This window comes from Leptinotarsa decemlineata, unplaced genomic scaffold (assembly GCF_025532065.1).
Source record: "Leptinotarsa decemlineata unplaced genomic scaffold, Ldec_3_MD MMD2_tig00003192_RagTag_RagTag, whole genome shotgun sequence".
In the NCBI taxonomy this organism is placed as follows: domain Eukaryota; kingdom Metazoa; phylum Arthropoda; class Insecta; order Coleoptera; family Chrysomelidae; genus Leptinotarsa; species Leptinotarsa decemlineata.
The window spans coordinates 2,880,690-2,905,518 of NW_027412582.1; the positions used below are offsets into that span (position 1 = coordinate 2,880,690).

A 24,829-nucleotide genomic window follows, 5' to 3' on the forward strand; every position below is an offset into this window, starting at 1 on the left:
AGAAATTATTTACCTGAATGTCTCAATTTGTTCCACAAACTTCTCACCACCAAAAAGTATATGGACTTTTGGGACAAGTAGAATGAATGAATGAAAATTGTATATTTACAAATTTACAGTTGTTGTTACAATTTTTGAGTGTATGTGTTTGTGTAGGGCCCTGCTATAGGCTTATGCCTCTTCAGGGTGATGGGACAAGTAGAACATACGTCATTCATCAACGCCGACCTCTCAACAAATAGTTCTGCGGTGCTACTAGCGCCATCTCTATGTCAGCCAACATAATATTCCGAACCCAGCATTCTCAGGGAATGCTTCTTAGTGAGGCTTCATATGTGTGAAGGATAATGCAAAGATTATTTGCACCGTATAAATAAACATGACTGAACAGTTTTGTAGTTTGGATTGACGTTTCAATGTTGCGAGATATTATTTCATAGTTCAAGACTTATCGCTAAAAACAAGGAAACAAGGTGACAAAAATAGGAAAATAAGTATTTCTTTCCCTGTCACTTGTTTTGAAAATTTTATATACACCAAACGTGTACATCAAATACACATAATATGTTGTTGTTTGTTTATATGTTCATGAACTTACTTTGAAAACATTATATTTGTGTTTTTCAGGGAGCAATAGATCGGCATCAAGTTTGAATCATGGCGAACCAAAAGAACCCAAAATAGTTACTTCTGAAGTGCCTGGTCCAAAATCGAAAAAGCTGATTGGTGAATTAGATGCTGTAACGGTAAGTATTTGTACAAATTGTACTCTAGCAGAAAACATTTTCAGTAGAGGGAGTTTTTGGTGAAAAGTCAGAAGAAATCTAAGGGTGTCATAAATATTTGAATTTTCACAAATTTTACTAACTTTGTGGAAACAAAGTCCAAACTTTGTCGCTCGTCCACCATTATTTGAAATTAATAATTATCAAAGCAGAAATAATAATGATAACGTTAATTCAACAACATCTATCCTGAGATGTCTACCATTATTCGGAAATATTAGTTTTTAAGGAAAATGGAAATGATAGGTAAAATGTTCATAACGAATTTTTATAATGCAAACACGTTTAACTAACGGAACTCAAGAGCCTCAAGAGCAAACAGAAATGAAAAATCCGCTACAGAAACTGCTCGATATGACTACCTTCTCTCTCTATACATTTTCTTAGTCTGCGAAGACACCCTCTCTGTACTTGAAATAGCATTCCAGGGTCGTTTCGTATGGCTTCACAATGTAATGTTATTCTATTCAACAATGCATCTCTTGTGTGAATAGGTGTAGCGTAAACAAGGCTTTTTAGATGCCCCCACAGAAAGAAATCCAATGGATTTAAATCTGGAGACCGCGATGGCCATGAATATGGCCCACCTCTACCAATCCATCTATTGTGGAAAATATGGTTCAGATGGTCACGCACAATCAAACTAAAATGAGGAGGAGCGCCATCATGCATAAACCACATATCTCTTCGGGTTTGCAATGGAACATGTTCCAAAAGTCCATTCAAATCGTTCTGAATGAACTCCAAATAACGTTCTCCATTCAATCGGTCCTGTAGAACGAATGGTCCTATAAGATGGTTTCCTATGATACCAGCCCAAACATTCACGTTGAATTTCCGTTGGTGTTTGGTTTGCAATATCCCATGGGGATTTTCTTCGGCCCATATATGGAGATTATGAGAGTTGATAACTCCATCTCTACTGAAACCTGCTTCATCAGTGAATAAAACTCGATTAATAAAAGTCATATCCTCTCTTTGCCTATCCATGAACCAATTGGCATATTCCAGTCGTGCTGGAAAATCTTGAGGTGTCATGGCATGTACCTTCTGGATGTGAAATGGGTGGAGCAGTTGTTCCCTAATTATTCTATGAATAGTGTATTTGGATGTATGGAACTGTTCTGATAGATTTCTGATGCTCATTGAAGGATCATCAGCGACGGCTTCCAAAATATTTTCCTCCAATACAACGGTACGTACAGTCCTAGGAGCGCCCTCACCACCTCGTTTTGGCAAAACTGTACCTACAATAATATCGAAATAAAACAACGTGCTCAAATTAATTATCAATTATTACATACCTGTCTCCCTCAAGCTGCGATCGACAAGCTCGAATGTTTCTCTTGACGGTACCGTTCGATTGGGAAAATGCTCGGAATACAGACGACGAGCTTCTGCAGCATTACAAAATGCTCGTCCATAAAATACATGCATATCTGCATATTCATTGAATGTAAACTGTTCGGCCATATCAAAAAAATTCAAAATATCCTATAGAATATTGACAATACAATGATAGTCATATGACAACGCACCACTCAACAAAACAAAATCGCATTGCAGTTTCTCATTTTTTATCAAAACTTTCTAAAAGGTTGTTTTGTCAACATCTGTGAAAGAAATGGAACATAATTATTCCCTGGATATTTTTCACCTGATCATGTGCAGCCGTTTTTGTAGTTCATTCGTTTGCTTTTTATTAGTATAGTAAATATTTTTTCCGATGTGCGTTTTTTCAGCTAAATTTAGATTCGTGTTAAAGAATTTCTCCCATAAAATTATAATTATCAGTGAAACTCCTCAACAGTTTAGCTGTGAAGAAGAATTTGAAACATTCGAATGTTGAGTTTCATGAGATTCAGATAACTGATCAACACGAAACGTGATTATTCCACACGTATTATGTACATACAAAATATGGAATGAATTCGATATTTCATAGTAGAGTAGCTTGTTAGTTTAAAAACACCACCAGAACTTGATATTTCTTTTGAAAAAATATCTGCTATCACAATTGTGGCTTAAACTTCCATATAGGTACTGTACTTTTTGTTTACGACTTCATTTTAGCATACTTTGTATTATTCCTGTTATAAATGTTGTTGAATTAACGTTATCATTATTATTTCTGTTTTGATAATTATTCATTTCAAATAATGGTGGACGAGCGGGTTTGATGTCGTCGAGTAGAACTACATTTTTATCAAGACTCGTTGCTCCGATCGACTATCCACACGAGTACTTTTATTCATAAAATTGTCCAAGTAACCTTATTTTGTTGAAAAATATTGAAAAATATCTGTCATTTCAAAGTTTTGCGGTGTGGACCATCGGGGGTAGTCCGTTCCTGACTTTGTAGCAAAACAACTGACTCCTGCATGAAAGCTCATCGACGGAATTCATTTGTTTAGTCAATTACCAAAATTTGGATGATTTTGAATATTCACTTGAAAAGTTATCAAAGAAAAACATTTTTCATTTTGTAACTTCGAGGGCCCGTAACTTGGTTACGAAGACTTTTAGGAAAAAAAGTTATATGAAGTACTGGTGATATTTTGACCCCATCTATACATTCCCGAGAGGAAAAGAGGAAGTCCAGGGACACCCTGTATAAGTCCGGCTTCCCGACCCAAGGGGGAGTTCAAAAAGTGAATCGAGCGGCTAAACAAAAAATTCGAATAGTGGAAATAAATTAAACGTTAGTTGCTAAATGTTGTAAATAAATTAGTTTGTGATTACTGAAATATTATTGGAAATAAATTTATTTAAAACAATAAATTCTTTAATTTGCCACAAGTGGACATATACAGTTTTGTGGAAAATAGACAATAAGAGACAAAATGTGTTCGAGGAAAGTTCACCTAGTGGACTTGAAAGTTGCCGAATTGAAGCAAGAATTGGAGGAGAGGGAGCTAGATTGTTCCGGAAAGAAATCAGTACTCCAGAAGAGACTGTGGGATAACTTGACTGAATCAGGAGAATATCCCGAAACATATTTATTCGAAGTTTCTGTGGGTGATTTGAGTTCAATAATGAGCAAACTCGATGAGAATACCAAATCGCTGAAAGATGAACTTCAACAAACTTCTGTAAGTGTGAAAAAAAGAAGCTTCGCGAATATTCGGTGAGTTTCAAGATGAACTTCAATAAAATTCAAAGTGTCTGGAAGAGAAGCTTCTAGAAAATGCAGAAGGCTTGAATTAAGAACTTTGTTGTGTGGCGAGTCTACTCGAAGGAAAGATAGGAAATAATTAATAATAATAATTTTTTATTATTTCCTTGTTAAAAAGTACATTGTTATACGTACAGTGACAAGGAAAACGTCTGAGGGTAGGACACGTTACAGAGTATAATGTTTGTAGTAATCAATAATCTAAAAATATGATACATATAGGTATATACATATAATTATTTGTTTGGCTTAGATTATGTAAAAAAAAATAACTATAAATAAATGAAAGTCAATTTTATCACATAGTTGTGATATTTTGTCATTAAAATATAAAAAAACAGTTTAAAATTAGTCAAGTGTGTAGCAATTTTTTTCAATAAGTGCCTTTTTCAGTCTTGATTTGAAAATGTTAAGATTTGGTGATATTTTAATTGATTCTTCTAATTTATTAAACATTTTTGGTCCAAGACAAAGAAAACTTTCTTGATAAAGAGTTGTTCTATGAATATTGGGCATCAGTTTGCCTCTAGAACGAGTTGGATAATTATGTTGCTGGAAAGGTGTATTATGCTTGTTTCTATAAACGTATATACACAATTCATAAATATAGAGACCAGCAACAGTTAGTATCTTGAAATTTTTAAAAGCATTTCTACATGATTCTCTCCAACCAATACCGGCAATGATTTTTACTGCATATTTTTGCAAAATAAATATTCTTTCAGCAGCAGATCCGGTACCCCAATTCAAAATTCCATATCTCAAGTGGCAGTTTATGGTCGCATAGTATAAGCTCAGTAAAATCTCTTTACTACAAAAATTAGCCATGAATCTCAGAGCATAGCAGTTTTTTCTCAATTTAATACAGAGGGTCTCGATATGAGGAGTCCATGTGAGTTTGTAGTCCAAGGTGACGCCTAGCATTTTTGTAGAAGTACAAGATTCAATTGGCAGATCCCCATTTTCATGGATAACAAAATGTTCGGGCCACTTACTAATTGTGAACTTCATCATCACAGTTTTAGATGTATTGAGTGTTAAGTGATTTTTTTCTGCCCATATGTTTACTTGTTTATGTACATCCTGGGTTCTTTCCTGTAGGGTCGTTACATCAATTTCCTTCACTATGAAATTTGTGTCATCTGCATACGCTACTGTGTGAATAGTTGACAATCCTTGAAAATATTTCATCAGGTCATTTGCATATATCAAAAATAGTATAGGTCCAAGGATTGATCCCTGTGGGACACCCTGCCTAATGGTTGCCAACTGACTGAGAGTGTTTCCAACACTGACACGTTGCCCTCTATTTTCCAGGTAGGATTTCATTAAATCTAGGGCAACTCCTCTTACACCATATCTTTCCAATTTCCCTAATAGCAGGTCATGATTAACGCAATCGAAAGCTCTGGAGAAGTCTATGAACAATCCGCAAATATGGAATTTACCATCAAGTGCATTAACCACATGCTCATTGAACTCATAAAGTGCTGTTTCTGTACTTTTGTTCTTTGTGAAACCGTGTTGGTTTTCTGAAAAAAGGTTATTTGTTGTGAAGAAAGACATTAATTGATTTTTTAAATTTAGCTCAAAAATCTTGGAAATACTTGAGAGTAAGCTAATTCCCCTGTAGTTTTCATAGAGGTTTCTATCCCCTTCTTTATAAATTGGTGTTACTTTTGCTAGTTTTAGACTATCCGGAAAAATTCCATTTTCAGTAGACAAGTTTATGATATACGTCATTGGGCTGCAAAGTTCATAAGAACATTTTTTCAATAAATTGTTTGATATCTCATCGTTACCACTTGCGTTTGAATGCTTTAAGCTCTTTATCAATTCTATAATTTCGGGTTCCGTTAGTGGACGCAAAAACATTGATTTTTCGCATATTGAGATATTGCTATTCATGTAATCGAAGTCTACATTTTGCGGCTGTATGAAATTTGAGAACTCATTATTGAAGTTGTTGGCCATGTCTATGTTTGATACTTCAATACCATCTTGTTGAATTTTTATTTCATTTACCACGTATTTTTTTTTTGAATAGTATGTACAATATGCCACATTGATTTGACTTTGTTGCTGGAAATAGACATTTTGTCATTTACGCACTGCTTATAACTGGCTTTTAGTTTTTCCCTATACGTTTGGGTCACTCTCTTATATATCTCCGTATAATTATTATCAACTTTAGCACATTCTGAATAGAGGTTTACTTGGTGTTTCAGTTCGTAAAGTTCCGGAGTGAAAATGTCAAAATTATGCTTTTTTGTCTGCTTTCGGAAGCGTTTCACCGGGAAAATCAATTCAATATAATATTGAAGAATATTGTTGAAACTTTCATAAGCTTTGTTTGGGCATATTTCTTTATAGACGTCATCCCACGACTCCTTCTGTAGGACAGCCTTGAAGTTTCGAATGTTTTCTTCTGAAAAAAATCGCCGGACGTTTTGAACATTATTATTTGCTTTTTTTATATCTTCTACTTGAATTTCAATGATTTGAGCATAATGATCAGACAGCCTGAAGTCTTCAACTTTTATTTGGTAATCAGAATCATCTCTGATAATGAAATTATCTAAACACGTACTTGATTTAGCCGTTACTCTGGTTGGTTCTTTGATAGTATATATCATGTTGAAACATGCCAGCTGATCACTGAAGAGATTGAGTTCTCTGCTGTCAACTCCAAAATTTATGTTATAATCCCCGCCTAGTATTATGTTTTCATATTTGTCACCTAATAATGTCAGTAACCCGTATAAACAATTTAGAAAACATTTAAAGCTACCCGATGGAGGTCTATAAATACATGCAAAAACCGTTTTGTTTTCAGATAACGCAATGCCACAACATTCAAAGACCCCTTCAATGCAGAAATTGGTTAAATCAATTATTGAAATTTCTAACCTGCTTTCATCATTCTTGTAAATTGCTACACCACCATTTTTAGTAAAAACTCTACAAAAATACGAACATAAACTAAAATTTTTCAGTTTTATAACATCAAGTTGCATATTGTTTTGCCAGTGTTCTGAGATGAACAATAGGTCACATTTAAGTTCATAGTCATAGTTCATAGTTCTGTTAAGAACCATCGAGATAGAGATAGACAAAATCAGGAAGGAAATGAACACGGAAGTAGAGGAAATCGAAGGAAAGATCAAAGATGAAATCTGGGCAGAAATGAAGAGAATGAAAAAATATTAGGCGATGAAATCAAAGGCGGATTTGAGGCAGAAATCAGCAAGATTAAGGAAACAATTACCAAGTTGCAAAACAAAATCGTTAATTCTGCCCACACCATAGAAACTGTTACCGAAAACTCAATTTCGAAACTGAAAGATGTCAAAGGCAGTTGTGAATCAGGAAAGCTTTCCATGAAGCCGCCCCAGTTCGACGGAAAAACCCCTTAGGCAAATTACCGCCGACAATTCGAAGTTGCAGCCAGAGCGAATGGATGGAATTCAGGACAAAAGGCGGTGGCATTAATACTGGCGTTGCGTGGAGAAGACTATGACCAAACTATAAAGCATCTTGAGTTACGGTATGGACAGGCACACCTAGAGCACGTTTACCATTCACAGCTGAAGAACCGCTGCCAAAAATCAGGAGAATCTCTACAGAAATTTGAAGTCGACATTGCTCGATTGGTTCGTCTGGCATATCCCGCTACACCGGAAAATGTAATGGAGCGGTTAGTAGTTCAGGCATTCTTGGACGGACTTCGCGCGACCAAAAAACGAGGCAGGTCTTGACACTAGCTCATTCCAAACATCTCGTGGATGCACTGGCAAGCGTTCTGGATTTTGCGGTTGCAAAACAATCCTGCAAGAGCTATCGAGGAAGATGGACAGATGGCTGCTGATATTGAGACCACTATTACAAAGGTAATAAAGGTAATGAAAGAAAATAAATAAGATTCTGGAACTGTTGGAGAATTGAGCATGTGGAAGCTACGCACTGCAACAGGGGAGCCAGCTACTGTACTTGGATGACTACCAATTGAATTGATGTTGGGCAGCACTAAATTGAACCATCGAACATTGGTGGCGGGAATTGAGGACGACGCGATCATTGGAATGGACATAATGAATTCCAGAGGGTTCGAGCTGAATTTTCAAGACGGCGTCCTACGTGTTGGCGAAGAAGAGCTGGTGCTCCATGAAAGAAGCGAAGAGATGATCAGGGTCCTTTTGGCTGAAGTCGTGTGCGTACCTGAGAGGGCTGAAACCATCCTGGAGGCTCGCTTGGACGGAAGTGCGAGCAGCGGAAAGGTGGTAATGTTCGAGCCCAAGATACTTGATGAGAAAATTGGACGAGGAATCGCACTGGGGAAGACCCCGTTGCGTGTTGATAAAGTTGTGTCGGTCCGGGTCATGAATGTCAACTACTCTCCCGTGACCTTGAAGAAAGAACCAATGGTGGGGCACTGTTCGTGCATTTCCTCTGTGATACGGAGTGTACGCATTTCGGTTAGCCAAGCCAATAACTTGCCTGAAGAGTTGGAGAACGACATACCACCAACTTACCGATCAAAATTGAGGGAATTAGTCAAGAAGTACCAGGAAATCTTGGTACTTCTTGAAGAAGGAAAAGGCGGCAGAACGAATGTTGTTGGCAGACTCCCTCTTGCCAAGAAAGAAGATGCAGACAAGATAGTTAGCGATGTGGGAAAAGAAGGAGTCATCGAACCTTCTGACAGCCCTGGTTTTCTCCAGTCGTATTAGTGAAGAAGAAGAGCGGCTCGACAAGGTTCTGCGTGGATTATCGCCAACTAAATAACGTTACGAAGAAAGACAGCTACCTATTCCAAGCATCGACGACACCCCAGACACGCTAGCCGGCTTCACAATTTTCTCACTTTGGATTTGAAGAGTGGATATTGGCAAGTTGAATTGGCCCCAGAAGATCGAGAAAAAACAGCTTTCACCCTCGGCTCAGGATTGTGGCAGTTCACGGTTATGCCATTCGGGCTTTTCAATGCTCCAGCTCCCTGACCGATATGCCGGCCAGTGAACAACCACGTGACATCACCGCAAAAGGAATGCAGGCGGCAACCGCCGGTAAAACTCTAGTCGAGTATCAAAGCGACTACAAACTTCGAGAAAGAACCGTTACACTATATAAGTCCGGCTTCCCGACCCAAGGAGGAGTTCAGAAAATGAATCGAGCGGCTAAACAAGAGATTCAAATAGTGGAAATAAATTAAGCGTTAGTTGCTAAGTGTTGTAAATAAATTAGTATGTAATTAGTGAAATATTGTCGCGAATAAATTTGTTTGAGAGAGTCAGTTCTTCAATTTGGTTCATTAACATACTGAGATCGCTGAATTGATCAAAGTGGACCTCACTTATGGCCTCCTCGATCACCGGACATAAACCTCCAGTAGAAGATGTGGCAGATTTGAGAAATCGGATAATTGCTGGGTGTAACGTAATCAGAAACGATCCTGTTGATTTTTAAAGAAGAGTTCGGGAGTCGATGAAGAGAAGATTGGATTCTTGGATCGGAGGGGGGTTATTCATTTTCAACAGTTCTTGAATATTGAGAAACATTACATGTAATGTTTGGTAATAAATTGTTATTGTTGAAATTCTTTTTCGCTTCGTATCTTCGAAACAAACAGCCCTTTCAAAACTCATCAAAGGACCAAATATCCTTGAAATACTCCAAGAAATAGCTCTGCATGTTTAATAAACACCCTGTATATTTAACATCATTCTATCAATTTAGTATAAGAGGCAGATTAAGGCAAAAGTATCAGTTATTTCTGAGAATTTGGTGCCCACCTTTTTGGAATTATATTATGTAACTGGTTGTATGGAACTTTTTTCATTATTAGTCACTCTTTGTTTTTCAATTCTTTTTCGCCTTAACGCTCTAGAGATGCTAGCTCAATATTTTTCATAAGGTGTAGTCTTCAAGTTTTCCTTCAAAAATCTAACAGCCTTGAATCGGGTAATCTTGCAGGCAACTACCTTGCAGGCTCATTTCTTCTGTAAATGTTTTCTGGTAGAGGCAGAGACAAAAAAAATGTATATTAACATTCCCTCATGTCACGTACACTTCTTATTTTTACAGCAAAGCTCAGCTGTCCAGTTGTTTGTCGATTATGAGAAAAGTGCGGGAAATTACTTGGTTGATGTTGATGGAAACACCTATTTGGATGTGTACATGCAAATAGCATCAATTCCAATCGGATATAACCATCCAGATATGTTGAACGTCTTCAAGGATGAAAACAAATTGGTAAGCATATGTATTGAATTATTGATATTTTTGATAATTTCATCAGTCTTTATTTCATTCTACATCAATTTTGTACTCCTAGACCAGGGTCGATAATTTTTGAAACCGAAAAAAATAACAGTAGGATGAAAAGGAGGGGAATATGATAAATTATGGTCAATCTGAAAGTGGGAGGGGGTGAATTTATTGAATTTGACAATATTTGCCTATGTAATTCGTATATGAAATGAAATGAGTTTATTCACCATAATGATCACAACAAAAATATTATAAAATAGCAGGGTAAACAACAAAGGCATCACAAAAGAAACATTTTCGAAAAAATGTTTCTTGTGCGTGATATCGCCTAATACAAAGTAATAACATGAATAAATATACAATACATAGATAAATACACGGATATCGTAAAAACATGAATAAATACACAATACATAAATAAATCCACCATTCATAGATAAATAAACGAATAAAATGAATAAATAAGTTGACAATATATACATATATATACACATATTACATATATCCATATACACATATACACACACACACATATGACAATGAACAATATATGTAATATAATATATAATTAACCGGGAGTCGATTATGATGATTTTGATACAAAAAGTAGGAGGCATGATTTGGGAAAACTCAGACCGACTGTGAGTATTATTCATCTAACAATTCACTTATCACATTTCTCGGGTTGCTATTAATGAAGCATTTCAGTCGTTTTTTGAACTTATTGGTGCTCTTCAGAGATTTAATCTCTTCCGGAATGTGATTATAGCATTTTGGTGCAAGGCAAGAAAACGATCTTTGTGTTGTTGTTTTAGTCATAGAAGGGAGTTTGTAATAGTTTTTATTTCGTGTGTTATAGTTATGAGCAGGGAGTTGGTTGGAGTATTTTGAAGTATGATATTTGATACTTGTGATGAAGAAGTATAACTGATTCAGGTCTAAGATCTGTGATTCAGAATAAAGTTTGTCCAATCCATTGATATATATATATACATATATATATATATATATATATATATATATATATATATATATATATATATATATATCAAGGATATATATATATATATTAAATAGTATAGGCCCAAGGACTGTACCTTGCGGTACTTCATAGTCAATCGGCTTTACGTCACTGAGTACACCATCAACATTTCCTGACTGAGTTCTATTATTTAGATAGCTCTTGAAGAGCTGCAAGCAGATCTGACACCAATATCTTCCAGTGACTGCAGAAGGAGACGGTGACTAACAGTGTCGAAAGCTTTCGACAAGTCTACAAATATACACAGACAAGGACTGCTCTCATTGAGGGCTTCTGTTATTTTTGTTGTTAAAGCAATTATTGCGTCTTCAGTAGATGTCTTCTGTCTGAAGCCAAATTGATGTTCTGATGAGATTTTATATTTGTTGAGGAAAGAGACTAATCTGTTTTCAATTATGTTCTCAAATATTTTCGAAAGATGGGTTATTAAAGATATGGGACGATAATTACTTATTTCTTGAGTATCTCCTTTTTTATGTACGGGAATTACTACTGAATTCTTTAATGCTGACGGGAATGTACCTTGTTCAATGCATTTGTTTACAATATGCTTCAAAAGGTCAATAATATGATAACATATAATTTAAATTGTTTCAGCTCTGAGATTGTCAGTACCAACCGCCTTTTTATTTTTCAGTTCTCCTATTATGATCTGGAGTTCAGCTGAGTCTACCGGAGTGAAAACTGACGAGTTGGACATAGTTATTCGTCTTAAGACAAAATTTGGATCTTTTTTGATTCTGTTGGCCATTTTCCTACCCATAACTGAAAATGTGGAATTAAATTCGTTGGCTATATCTCTTCTATCTGTCAACACTCGCCCACTTTCGTCAAAAACGAAGTCAATATATTTGTGTGTTTTTTCAGTTTTACTAATTTCTTGTACTACTTCCCATAATTTTCCTGTATTATGATTGTTTTGTTCTATTCGATCTTTATAATATTTTGATTTAGTTTTTTTATGATAGTGTTTAGTCTATTTCTATACATTTTGAATTCAATTCTGAGTTCAGTACCATCAGGTTGTCTTAGGAGAGCTTTTTTCATTTTATTTTTTTGTTTATAGAGTTCAATAAACCATCAGTAACCCAAGGTGCAATTTTTTTATGTCTCCTATTGAATTTTCTTCGGTTACATCATCTGCATGTTTGATGAATCGGACCTCTGATTGAGAATTCTGGTATTGCACTGCCTGGAATCTGTTGGTGAGGTAGAAGGACAAAAATTCGTAACCTATTCCGCATATTCCGTGATATTCAAGTTTCTGAAGAAGTATTGCATGAGAAACACAGTCGAAAGTCTTGCTGAGGTCGCAAAGTGTCATAGCAATTACTTTACCTGCTTCAAGGCTCTCAACTGTATCGCTCACCACCCTCTCCACGGCTTGAATCGTGGATCGCCAACTTCTTAAATCGAACTGTTTATTTTTTACAAGTACAGTATTAGTCTGTTTTCCTCAAGTTTATCTATTAACTTCCCAATAATCGGGGTTATCGAAATAAGTCGGTAATTTGATGGGTTGTCTTTGTCGCCACTTTTGTGAATCGGAATGACTTTGGTTGCTTGGAATACATCGTGAAAAGTACCGAAGCACATATTGATAAGGTTGGTTAGGAGATCTAGTGAACCATTAGCAATTGTATTTGTAATTTGTGAGTTTTTTCCCAACACAAACCATTTTTTTAACACCTCGACACGTGTTTCGATCACCAAGTGATCATTTTCAAGTAGAAGATTGAACTGCAGTGGATTGTACTTGTGATGCACTCTTTGGAACCTTTGATGTATTAATGCATATTACTGGAGTATTTCCCAACATCAAACCGTTATTTTAACACCTCGAGACGTGGAAGGTCATCTTCGTGTTATTCAGGATTAGTGTCCAGCTCCCCTACCCTTTTGGCTGACCTATGGGTTCATGACTGATGGTATGACGGCATGAAGTCCTCAGACATCAGTGCTGCCCTTCACGGGATACCCCTACCTGGCTGGGGTGGGATGGATGAGAAAGTTGTTCATCCGTTAACGGGGGACATGAGGGCCTTATTCGACAGAGTGTTGGGGCCTTCTATATCGGGAGGGGTTGTCTACAGCATAATCTGTGGCTTCCCTAACTAACGGGTTCTCATGAGTTTCCGTATTTTCAAGAACTCTCTGATTCCTCGACTGGATGGACTGCCGAATAGAAGGCAGCTGCAGATATCTGCGGATGGCTTCGTTCCGCACGAACCAAGGAGCATTCACAATCATCCTAATTAACTTATTTTGCAACCTTTCCAGAATGGAAATGTTGGACGGAGCCGCTTGTCCCCAGACGCCTGAAGCATACATGATGACAGGCTTGAACATCGTGTTATAGATGGTGATTTTGTTCTTTGTGCTCAGTTGAGAGTTCCTATTGACCAGAGGGTACAGACTAGCTATCCGATCCTCGATCTTTGACTTAACTCACATGATGTGCGGGTTCCAAGTGAGCCTACGGTCTATTAGAAGGCCGAGGTACTTTACCCGCGCTTGCCATTCAATCTCCCTTCCAGAGATTCTCACTTTTCTGGCCGGAGAAGATAGTAATCTTCCCATGGTTATCGCCTGAGTTTTTTCCGGGTTTACTCGGATACACCTCGAGACGTGTTTCGATCACCAAGTGATCATCTTCAAGGGGAAGATTAAACCGCAGTGGATTGTACTTGTAATGAACTCTTTGGAATCTTTGATGTAGTGATGAATATTACCGGAGTTTTTTTCCAACGCCAAACCGTTATTTCAACACCACGACACGTGTTTCGATCACCAAGTGATCATCTTCAAGAGGAAGATTAAACTGCGGTGGATTGTACTTGTGATGCACTCTTTGGGACCTTTGGTGCAGTAATGCATATTACTGGAGTTTTTCCCAACACCAAACCGTTATTTTAACACCTCGAGACGTGTTTCGATCACCAAGTGATCATCCGCAGTTAATAATTGGTTCTCGGTTGTTCGGTAGCCAAGCGGTTCGGCGTGGGTGCTTTGTTCACTCATTCGAATTGACTGCCGTGTTGGTCGGTGGTTCGAACCCTAGTCTGAACCATCGATCTTCACTTGCTATCGTCCAACCCGTGTTAGAAATCACACGTTAAAAGGTAAGACCTCGTTAACCCTTAGCTCGCACAAGTTTCGACTTCTGATGGTTGTCGTTCGTAGGGGTGCGACAGCTGGTTAACGGAAAAACAGATTTAAAAACAGACAGAAATCGCCTTTTTCTGAACATTGATAAAACAAAATGCCTTAGATTTCATATCCCGCAAAGAACCTGTAAATACATCTCATTTGGTTTTCCTATGATCTCCACTCATGTCACAAGAACGAAATTTCTGGGATTAAATGTTGATAACCATCTCAATTGGAAATCTCACTGTGAGGATCTTGTTTCCAAACTCCACACAGTTGCCTTTCAATTTAGGAATATGAAAGAAATTCTGAATCCTGATCAGTTGTAGCTGTATTATGCACAGTTAGAAAATAGACTACGATATGGCTTGACTTGCTGGGCAACATCAACTTCATCGTCTTGTATTTTTATAGAACAAAAACGTATTATACGTTAAATGTTGGGTTTGAGCTCTCGAACCTCCTGTAGAAATGCATTCAAAGATATATATATATATATATATATATATATATATATATATATATATATATATATATTTAAATTGACATTTAAGTTGTCGGTTGATTGGTCAAACCACCAACACTGACATAAAAACTTGGCAAGTTGACTTGGGTGTCACACCAATAGGTGGTTCCACTTATGTTTCGCTTGCGTTTACGCAGCTATTTTTATCAAGTACTTTCTTGGTTTTTTCTCATTTTGTCTTCAATCGAGGACCGCCTGCCCGGTACTGACGATGCCCAATAGGCTGAAACAGCTGTATACCGGTGGCTCTTAAATTGAAATCAATATGGGAATGATCAAAGAGTACTTATCTATTTATTTTTTGATTTTCATGGAATTATTTTCCAGCAGCTTGACTGCATTAACCTTTCTAGATTTTATATATATATATATATATATATATATATATATATATATATATATATATATATATATATATATATACATACATATATATATATATATATATATATATATATATATATATATATATATATATATATATATATATATATAAATTTTCAAATTTCAAATGTCATAATGTCAATTATCAATTTGCAGATATTTCCTGTTTCCTTTCTTTCTAGTTGCTACCACGCCACTAGTAAGTGCCATGCATGGCCGTTAAAATAAAATTTAAAATTTCAAATCCTCTAAATGTTATTTCTGAATAAAGTTTATATATATATTTTCTTTAAACCATAAAAAAATTTTAATGTGTGACACTTTTCTACATAATGAAAAGGACTTTTTTTGTGTTTCTCAGTGAAATTTTCGACTTTTTAATATAACCTCAAGTTAGTAAGTACTTTTTATCTATTGTTTTACAATTTTGCTTCAATGTTATCAATTTATTGTAGATGTCTTGATAAAGGGAATAAACATTCTCGAAAGCTCGACCATATAACAAAGAGTATTCTTTAAACAACAGCCCAGCAATTTTTGACTGCATCCCCAACATTATTCCGTATTTCTCCTTAACTAGTCAGTCAAGACTACCCATCGCTTTATATATATATATATATATATATATATATATATATATATATATATATATATATATATGAAATCTGAAGTTTTCACGTATAGGAATATGCTGAACTGGTTTTTCCGGGTATTTGATCCGTGTATGTGATATTATCTCTAATTTCACCGACGTTTCGACAAAATCTCATTTGTCATTATCTAGGTGTGCTGTTACGTGTTCAGAAGTTTGTTGACCCTGCTCAACTCACTTCTTACTATACTGGTAAAATGGTATTCGTTACGTGTTCAGAGATAGAGTGTCCATAAACTCTCTACTACCTACGACTTGAATGTTGTTGAGTTTTACCTGAGTTCTTCTTCTTCTTAGTTGACCTCATCTCCCCGTTAAGGTATCGAATATGAAATCTGAAGTTTTCACGGATAGGAATATGCTGAACTGGTTTTTCCGGGTATTTGATCCGTGTATGTGATATTATCTCTAATTTCACCGAAGTTTCGACAAAATCTCATTTGTCATTATCTAGGTGTGCTGTTACGTGTTCACTTTCTGATACTTTTTGATCATTCCCATATTGATTTCAATTTAAGAGCTACCGGTAGACAGCTGTTTCAGCCTATTGGACATCGTCAGTACCGGTCATGCGGTCCTCGATTGAAGACAAAATGAGAAAAATCAAGAAAGTACTTGATAAAAATAGCTGCATAAACGCAAGCGAAACATAAGTGGAACCACCTATTGGTGTGCCACCCAAGTCAACTTGCCAAGTTGTTTATGTCAGTGTTGGTGGTTTGACCAACCAAGCAGTTGACTTGGGTGTCACACCAATAGGTGGTTCCACTTATCTTTCGCTTGCGTTTACGCATCTATTTTTATCAAGTACTTTCTTGGTTTTTCTCCTTTTGTCTTCAATCGAGGACCACCTGCCCGGTACTGACGATGCCCAATAGGCTGAAACAGCTGTCTACCGGTGGCTCTTAAATTGAAATCAATATGGGAATGATCAAAAAGTACTTATCTATTTATATATATATATATATATATATATATATATATATATATATATATATATATATTCCCCCAGATTGGTTCTAAACATGTGCATAACACTAGACACAAAAATAACTTTATAGTGCCTTTAACAAAACTTAGAATAACTCAAAATGCTCCAAACTCCAGGGCTCCAGAAATATTTAATTCGATCCCGGAAAACATAAAAAATAGTAGCTCAATTTTCATATTCAAACGAAATTTGAAAGATTTTCTAGTGCAAAGTTGCTTTTACTCCATAGAACAGATTATAGAACATCACTCCTGAGGGAATATACCGGGTGTCAACGAATCTATTAGACAAGTCATAACTTCTAGACTATTAGGTGTATCAAAACGAGAGTTGGTACAGATAAATGGTATGTGGAGAGGAGAGTTTTCACATATTTTTCACTTTCCGGTCACTTCCGGTTTCAGCGGAAATGGCTCCGGTTCTGAATTTTTAAATGGAACACCCTGTATATTGTAACATTTTTGGATTTCTGAGACAATTCTGGATCAGAAACTGACATTTCCGGAAGTTTTTCAGCCTACTTGATTTTTTCAGAGTCACTTTTAAAATTGCATCTAGGTGGCCATGATCGGACGTAAACTAATCTATGGACCTCAGGTGATATCAGAAAATTGCAATAGCGGAGTTTTAGTGACTAGTGTGTTGAATATGAATGAGACAAGTTTACAAAATAACATTTTCGTGTCTAACTATTATTTTTCAAATGGCGACCATTTTTTGACAAGCACTTTCCGAAAAAAGGATTTTTTGACAAATCTAACGATACTAATTTATTTGCGATTGGATTACAAATAAGAACATAAATTAAATATTACTGAGGAAAATACTCGATACAAATTCATTTACTTTTGTCAAGGGTGCCATGGATAGGAATGATGCATAATATTTTGCGGTTATTTCCATCAAGTCCACTTTGGAGAACAAAACGCTCACCTAGGTTATGACAGTGACATAAGCTTTATGAGCAGAAAGTAGAAGTTTCTCTTGATTTTCGTCAATTTTAGTTTAATTTTTCGTCGAAATAATGTATACTCAAAGTGAAAAAGTGGATACGTTGTTATTGTTTGGAGAATGCCACAGAAATTCAAGGAAAGCTGTTGAGTTGTATGCTCAGAGATATCCCAATCGGCAACACCCATCTCATCAGTATTTTCCCTATGTTGAGAGTCGTTTTAGGCAAGAGGGAAATCGAGACGCAGAACAGAGGTTTGTCATAAATGAGGAGACTGAGATTAACGTTCTTGCTATGGTAGAAGTTGACAAAACGGTTTCTTTAAGAGAAATTAGTAGAGAAATGCAGATAAGTCACGAATCAGCAAGAAAAATACTGAAAAAGCACGGATATCGAGCATTTAAATATCAGTTACATCAACATTTGTATGCTGACGACGGCAATAGAAGAGTAGTATTTTGTGATTGGTTGCTTCAAAATCATAGAGTTAACCCAAATTTTATCAACTTCATTCTATTTTCCGACGAATCACGGTTTACAAATAATGGCATGTTTAATAAGCAGAATTGTCGGTACTGGGCCCAACAAAATCAACATGCAATGAGAGAGGGCAATTTTCAAGAAAGGTTTGGCGTCAATGTCTGGGCTGGTATCGTTGGAAACAGAATAATTGGTCCAATATTGTTTCAAGGTCAGTTAACAGGGGTTAGATACTTGGGTTTTCTTCAAAATGAAATCGAGGATCATCTTAATGATATGCCTTTAGAAGTTTTACGGCAAATTTACTTCCAGCAAGATGGATCACCACCCCATAATAGCAGAGACGTACTTGATTTTTCAATAGAGCATTTTAATAATAGAGTTATTGCAACCAACGGTCCAGTACGGTGGCCTGCCCGCTCACCGGATCTGACTGTGTTAGATTTCTTCATTTGGGGATATGTAAAAGAAAGGGTCTACTATGCAACAGCCCCAGCCACTCTCGAAATCTTAGAAGAAAGGATTCAACAGGCATTTAGAAGTATATCGCCTCAAATGTTACAAAACGTGTTGAGAGAAACAATTGAACGAGCTGAAATGTGTCTTGAACAAGGAGGGATGCACTTTGAAAATTTACTATAGTGGAATTTTCAAGAACTTAGGATATTGCAAAAAATCTAAGTGCATCGCTGAAATTATTAGTTAAATTTGTTGATCCAATCGCAAATAAATTAGTAACGTTAGATTCGTCAAAAAATGGTCGCCATTTGAAAAATAATAGACACGAAAATGTTATTTTGTAAACTTGTCTCATTCATATTCAACACACTAGTCACTAAAACTCCGCTATTGCAATTTTCTGATATCACCTGAGGTCCATAGATTAGTTTACGTCCGATCATGGCCACCTAGATGCAATTTTAAAAGTGACTCTGAAAAAATCAAGTAGGCTGAAAAACTTCCGAAAATGTCAGTTTCTGATCCAGAATTGTCTCAGAAATCCAAAAAATACAGGGTGTTCCATTTAAAAATTCAGAACCGGAGCCATTTCCGCTGAAACCGGAAGTGACCGGAAAGTGAAAAATATGTGAAAACATTCCTCTCCACATACCATTCAACTATACCAAATCTCATTTCAATTCTCCTAATAGTCTAGAAATTATGACTTGTCTAATAGATTCGTTGACACCCGGTATACATTTTTCCTCATCTATTTATGTACTTATTTGCTTTTCATTATTTATTATACAGGGTGTTCCTTAAACACATGCTAATATTTAAGGAGGTAATTCTTAGACCCATTTTAAGGAAAAAACGTCCTATGGACGTATGTCTTAAACGCCTTAACTTTTGAGATACAGGGTGGCAAAGTTTTCAAAAATAATCAGTTTTTTTAATAATAACTGAGATAATTTTGTAGACATCTTTGGCATATTTGGTACATATGTTCCATGCCTTAAGGCGCATTTTCTGATGTACAATTTTCTTAATTTTCTCTGCCAGTGGCGTACGTACGAGTTTTGAAATGTATATTTTTGGCGAAAAAAATACTACGCCACTGCTTTATCTTGAATTAAAAATTATTTTTAAAATCTCCATACATTTTTGAGCACATTTCATTCGCTGGGTTTTCTTTGTCCGACGCATGGTTTTCGCTCAAAAAATTAAAAATCGCTTTACTTAAGGATAAATTTTTTAAAAATCTGATGCGGTATCGTGCATCGACTGAAAGCAAACTAAGAGATCAGATCTGTTGCAAAATAATTGAGGATCTAAAAGGTATTTGTTTGTTGTCAGATGCACTGTTCTCAATTAAAATTACGTCATAACGCTTAATAATTTTTGAAAACATAAATTCAGTTATCCTGGAATAAATAACGTGTAGCAGCACGTGTAGCAGCATCTCTTGGAAATATGGAGTTGGTCGATATGTGATTTCTTTTAAAGATTAAAAGCAGAAAAAACAGCGTACCCACCATAGCAATTAAAAACGAATTCTCTGTATGTACAAACGTCAGTAGGTAATACTGATGTTGGTTTAAAGAAAGGTGTTGGTGTTAAAAATTGTCACAGGGCGTTTTGATTGATTTTGAAGTGTTATTGAAGTTATTTTGGTAGTCCGCTGTTTTTCTGAATATCAGTAAATATGGTAAATTATACGAATGCGGAAATGGCGCAAATGCATTACGTATATGGCCTTGCCGATGTTAATGCAACAGAAGCCAGGCGCATTTATCAGGAGAGATATCCTAATCGTGCCTTACCAGATAGCCGAACCTTTTCAAATATTCATCGTCGACTTGGGGAAACTGGTAGTTTCAAGAAAGGGACTCCGGAAGGTAGACCTCGTGTAGTAAGAACTCCTGAAATTGAGGAAGCGGTGCTGCAAGGAATTGAGGAACATCCTGAGACGAGTACGAGGAAGATCGCTAGAACTCTGGATATTTGTCATCAAATTGTTTGGCGTATTTTGGTTGATTTTTTTTTATACCCATACCAAATTTCAAGAGTGCAGGCATTACTCCCCAGAGATTTTCCACAGCGTGTGAACTTCAGTCAGTGGTATCTACAAAGTATTGCACTAAATCCGCAGTTTGAGACACAAATTTTGTTCACAGATGAAGCAAATTTTTCTCGGAATGCCATTCAAAATTTTCATAACAATCATGTGTGGGCTGAAGAAAATCCCCATGCAATAACCGAAACCCATTTCCAACACCAATTTTCGGTTAATGTATGGGCAGGAATTATAGGTGATCATCTAATAGGCCCATTTTTTCTACCAGGACGCCTTGATGGTCGTTCTTATTTACACTTTCTCGAAGAAGACTTACCTGGGTTATTGGAAGATGTGCCACTTGCGTTAAGGAATCGAATATGGTACATGCACGATGGCGCCCCTGCTCATTTCAGTGTAATTGTCCGAAACCATTTAAATACAGTTTATCCTAATCGTTGGATAGGTCGCGGAGGACCTCAGCAATGGCCAGCAAGATCCCCCGATCTCAACAGTTTAGATTTTTTTTATGGGGTCACCTTAAAACTCTTGTGTATAAAACTCCCGTTAATACTTTAGAAAATTTAAGAGAGCGAATAGTTGCCTCGTGTGAAACTATACGAAATACGCCGGGAATATTTGAACGGGTGCGTAATTCCATACGTAGAAGGGCGGAAGCATGCATACTAAGTGCAGGTGGCCACTTCCAACAATTTTTATAATCAGTTTTGGTATTATTACTAATTAACAAATTTGTGCTGTTCGTTTAGACTTAGGTACTGTCACAAAATAAAATAAAACTCGTTTTTGTGAAAAATTTATTTTTTTGCAGATCATGTTTTCAAATATTATTAGGGAATTGGTAATGCGTTATGAAGCAATTTTCAGATTCTCATTCATTTTAAAATTGATCTAATTTCTTACTTTGCTTTCTGTCGATTTTTACTTTTTTGAGTGAAAATCATGCGTCGGACAAAGAAATACCAGGAGATCAAATTTTCTCAAAAACAAATGAGGATTTCAAAAATGATTTTATTTTGAAAAGAAAGCATTGGCGTAGTACTTTTTCCCCAAAAATATTCAATGCGAAACCCGTAAGGATGCCACTGTTTGAAAAAATACAAATTTGTGTACATCAGAAAATGCGCCTTGAGGCATGGAACATATGTACCAAATATGCCAAAGATGTCTACAAAATTATCTCAGCTATTATTAAAAAACTGATTATTTTTGAAAACTTTGCCAGCCTGTATCTCAAAAGTTAAGACGTTTAGGACATACGTCCATAGGAAGTTTTTTTCTTAAAATGGGTCTAAGAATTACCTCCTTAAATATTAGCATATGTTTAAGGAACACCCTGTATATAACCGTTTGTATGTTTTTTATGCGGTGTTTGCTATTCGTTTGTTGATGGTATATGCACTTTGTATGAAACTCTTCCTTCGACTTTTTCCATACAGCCTGTACTGTCTCGAAGAAATAAAATCATATTATTATTATTATCTTCAAGAGGAAGATTAAACTGCGATGGATTGTACTTGTGATGCACTCTTTGATGTAGTGATGAATATTACCGGAGTTTTTTCCCAACACCAAACCATTATTTTAACACCACGACACGTGTTTCGATCACCAAGTGATCATCTTCAAGCGGAAGATCAAACAGTTAAAATAACGGTTTTGGAAAAAAACTCAGTTATACGCAGTGGATTGATTTGATATATTCCGCAGTCTTAATCGTATTACGGGTGTGTTGTGAAAAATTTCATCTTCTCACTAGCGTGTATACAGTGTGTAACAATGAAAACTTAACAGAGCCGTTTTTGAATATAAGAAGTAAGATTTTTAAAAATAGCTCGGACACGTCGATTTCTAATTAAAGGGGGACACCTTTCAGACTAATCAGATTTTCTGTAGTACGCACCCCCTCGGAGGGGTGCGTCCGACGACCCTTATTTAGATAGGGAAAGTAGGTCGAGTGGCACCTTGTTTTAAAGATGTTTTGAATACCTTTACACCTCTGCTGAAAAAAATTTTTTGTAACGATTAGTTTTCGAGATAATTTGAAGATTTAAAGGTATTTTTATTGAGTTCGACTCTTTTTAAAATAAATTAAATTGTTTTAAGGTACAGTTTACGTTCAGAACTTTCATGAAAAAAATAAATTTTTGCTTTTTATGACAACCTGCTAATACGTGTTCATTTAATTTCGTGAAAAAGTAAGAATTATTTGTTTATTAGGAGGAGATTTTTTCGGGGGATGGGGTTGGTTACCACCCTTACATTTTAGGTAAATTGAGTGGCACCTCCTTATGAAGGTTGCCTTTTGACGTGGATATTTTATGCTTCTGATAAAAAAGTGAATCATACTAAAAACTTACCTACACAACGAATACAACCTGCTGATTTTCTTGAATGTTGATGACACAGAATAGTTTAAAAAACTGTTTTGGGGTTAATAAATCCCAATAATTGTTTTTAAAGCACACACAAAAAAAGTAACACCTAATAAGGGTAACTCACGTAGGAAATTTTGAGTAAAAGTTCAAAATGTGCGCCATTTTGCTCCATGCAACAATAAAGATTTTGTTCGAATTTTGCTCTTACATTATTCAACATCTCAGGAGTTATAGCTCGGCATTCATCAATAATTCTACGACGCAATTCATCCAAATTAGGTGGCTGTGTAGCATAAACTTGAGTGAGACTTTAAATATCCTCACAAAAAGTAGTCCAGTGGTGTTAAATGTGGTGATCGTGCTGGCCATTCAATTGGACCTCTTCTGCCAATCCATCGTCCTTCAAAATGATTATTCAAAAAATTTCCAACCTGCTGGGCATAATGGGGTGGTGCACCGTCCTGTTGAAAATGGATAAATTCATCTTGACATCTTGGATCCCGCTCAATTATTTCAACTATACGAGGTTGTATTGCCTCTTCAAGAGGTTGTAAATAAGAATCACCGGTTAAATTTCCATCAATGAAAAATGGACCTATAATATGATTGCCTAATATTCCGGCCCAGACTTTCAACTTTTGGGGATGTTGGGTATGTATTTCTGCGTATTGTCTTGAGTTTTCGTCCGACCAGTAACAGCAATTGTGACGGTTCAAGCAACCATTTAAATAAAATGAGCTTTCGACCGAAAAACAGATGTTATAAAGCAGCTCGGGATTTTGCAATAATCTCTCACTCATGCCCTCACAAAACTCCTGTCTTCGGTCAAAATCATCCTCATTGAGTTCATGAACAAGTTTAATTTTGTAAGGATTGAATTTGTGGTTTTTAAGGATTCTCCATGCGTTCATATGGCTCATTCCGGCCATTGCTGATAAACCTCTGGTACTTAACCTGGGATTGGCGATGACTTGACCAATCACTCCAATCGCATTATGGTCATTCACTACCCTTCTCTGAACATTTCTTTTCTTATTTGAAACCGAACCTGTCTCCCTGAATTTTGTGACCAAATCCAGAACGTGATTTCTGCTTAGGTATTTACCAGGGTTTTGCTCGTTGAATAAAATTGATGTTCTATTAGCATTTTGGTCGTTGCAAAAAAATAAAGCAATAACTGAAACCCTTTCAGCAGTAGTGTAAGGCATTTTTAAACAAATAACAATACACGACCCGTTTAAACGAAACAATCGAACGATGTACTAATGAAAACTGGAAGAAGAGGAGTGGGTATTGATTTAAAAAAAGGGATTTTATTCAACAAAAAACTGATAAGAAGAAATCCGATGTCAAAATAGTAATAAAAATGTTATATGTTACTATTTTTCTATTACAGTCATACCCAACGTTATACAGTGTAACCATAAAAGTGCGCACCATATGGGAAACTTTTTTTTTCAAAAAGTTTCAATGAAGTTTAACTTCGGCACTTGTTTGTGCTTTAAATTTAACTTAAAATGATGCGG

The 24,829-nt window shown here is 36.1% G+C and overlaps 1 protein-coding gene across 1 annotated transcript in view; it reads left to right on the forward strand.

The window, feature by feature from the left end:
• The window catches only part of LOC111511411 (4-aminobutyrate aminotransferase, mitochondrial), a 128,633-nt gene that overhangs the window by 45,135 nt on the left and 58,669 nt on the right, over positions 1-24,829 (forward strand). Inside the window, exons 2-3 of the mRNA XM_074177727.1 lie at positions 628-746; positions 10,045-10,212. Coding sequence (XP_074033828.1) covers positions 628-746; positions 10,045-10,212 — 287 coding nt within the window. The remainder of the gene's footprint in view (positions 1-627; positions 747-10,044; positions 10,213-24,829) is intronic.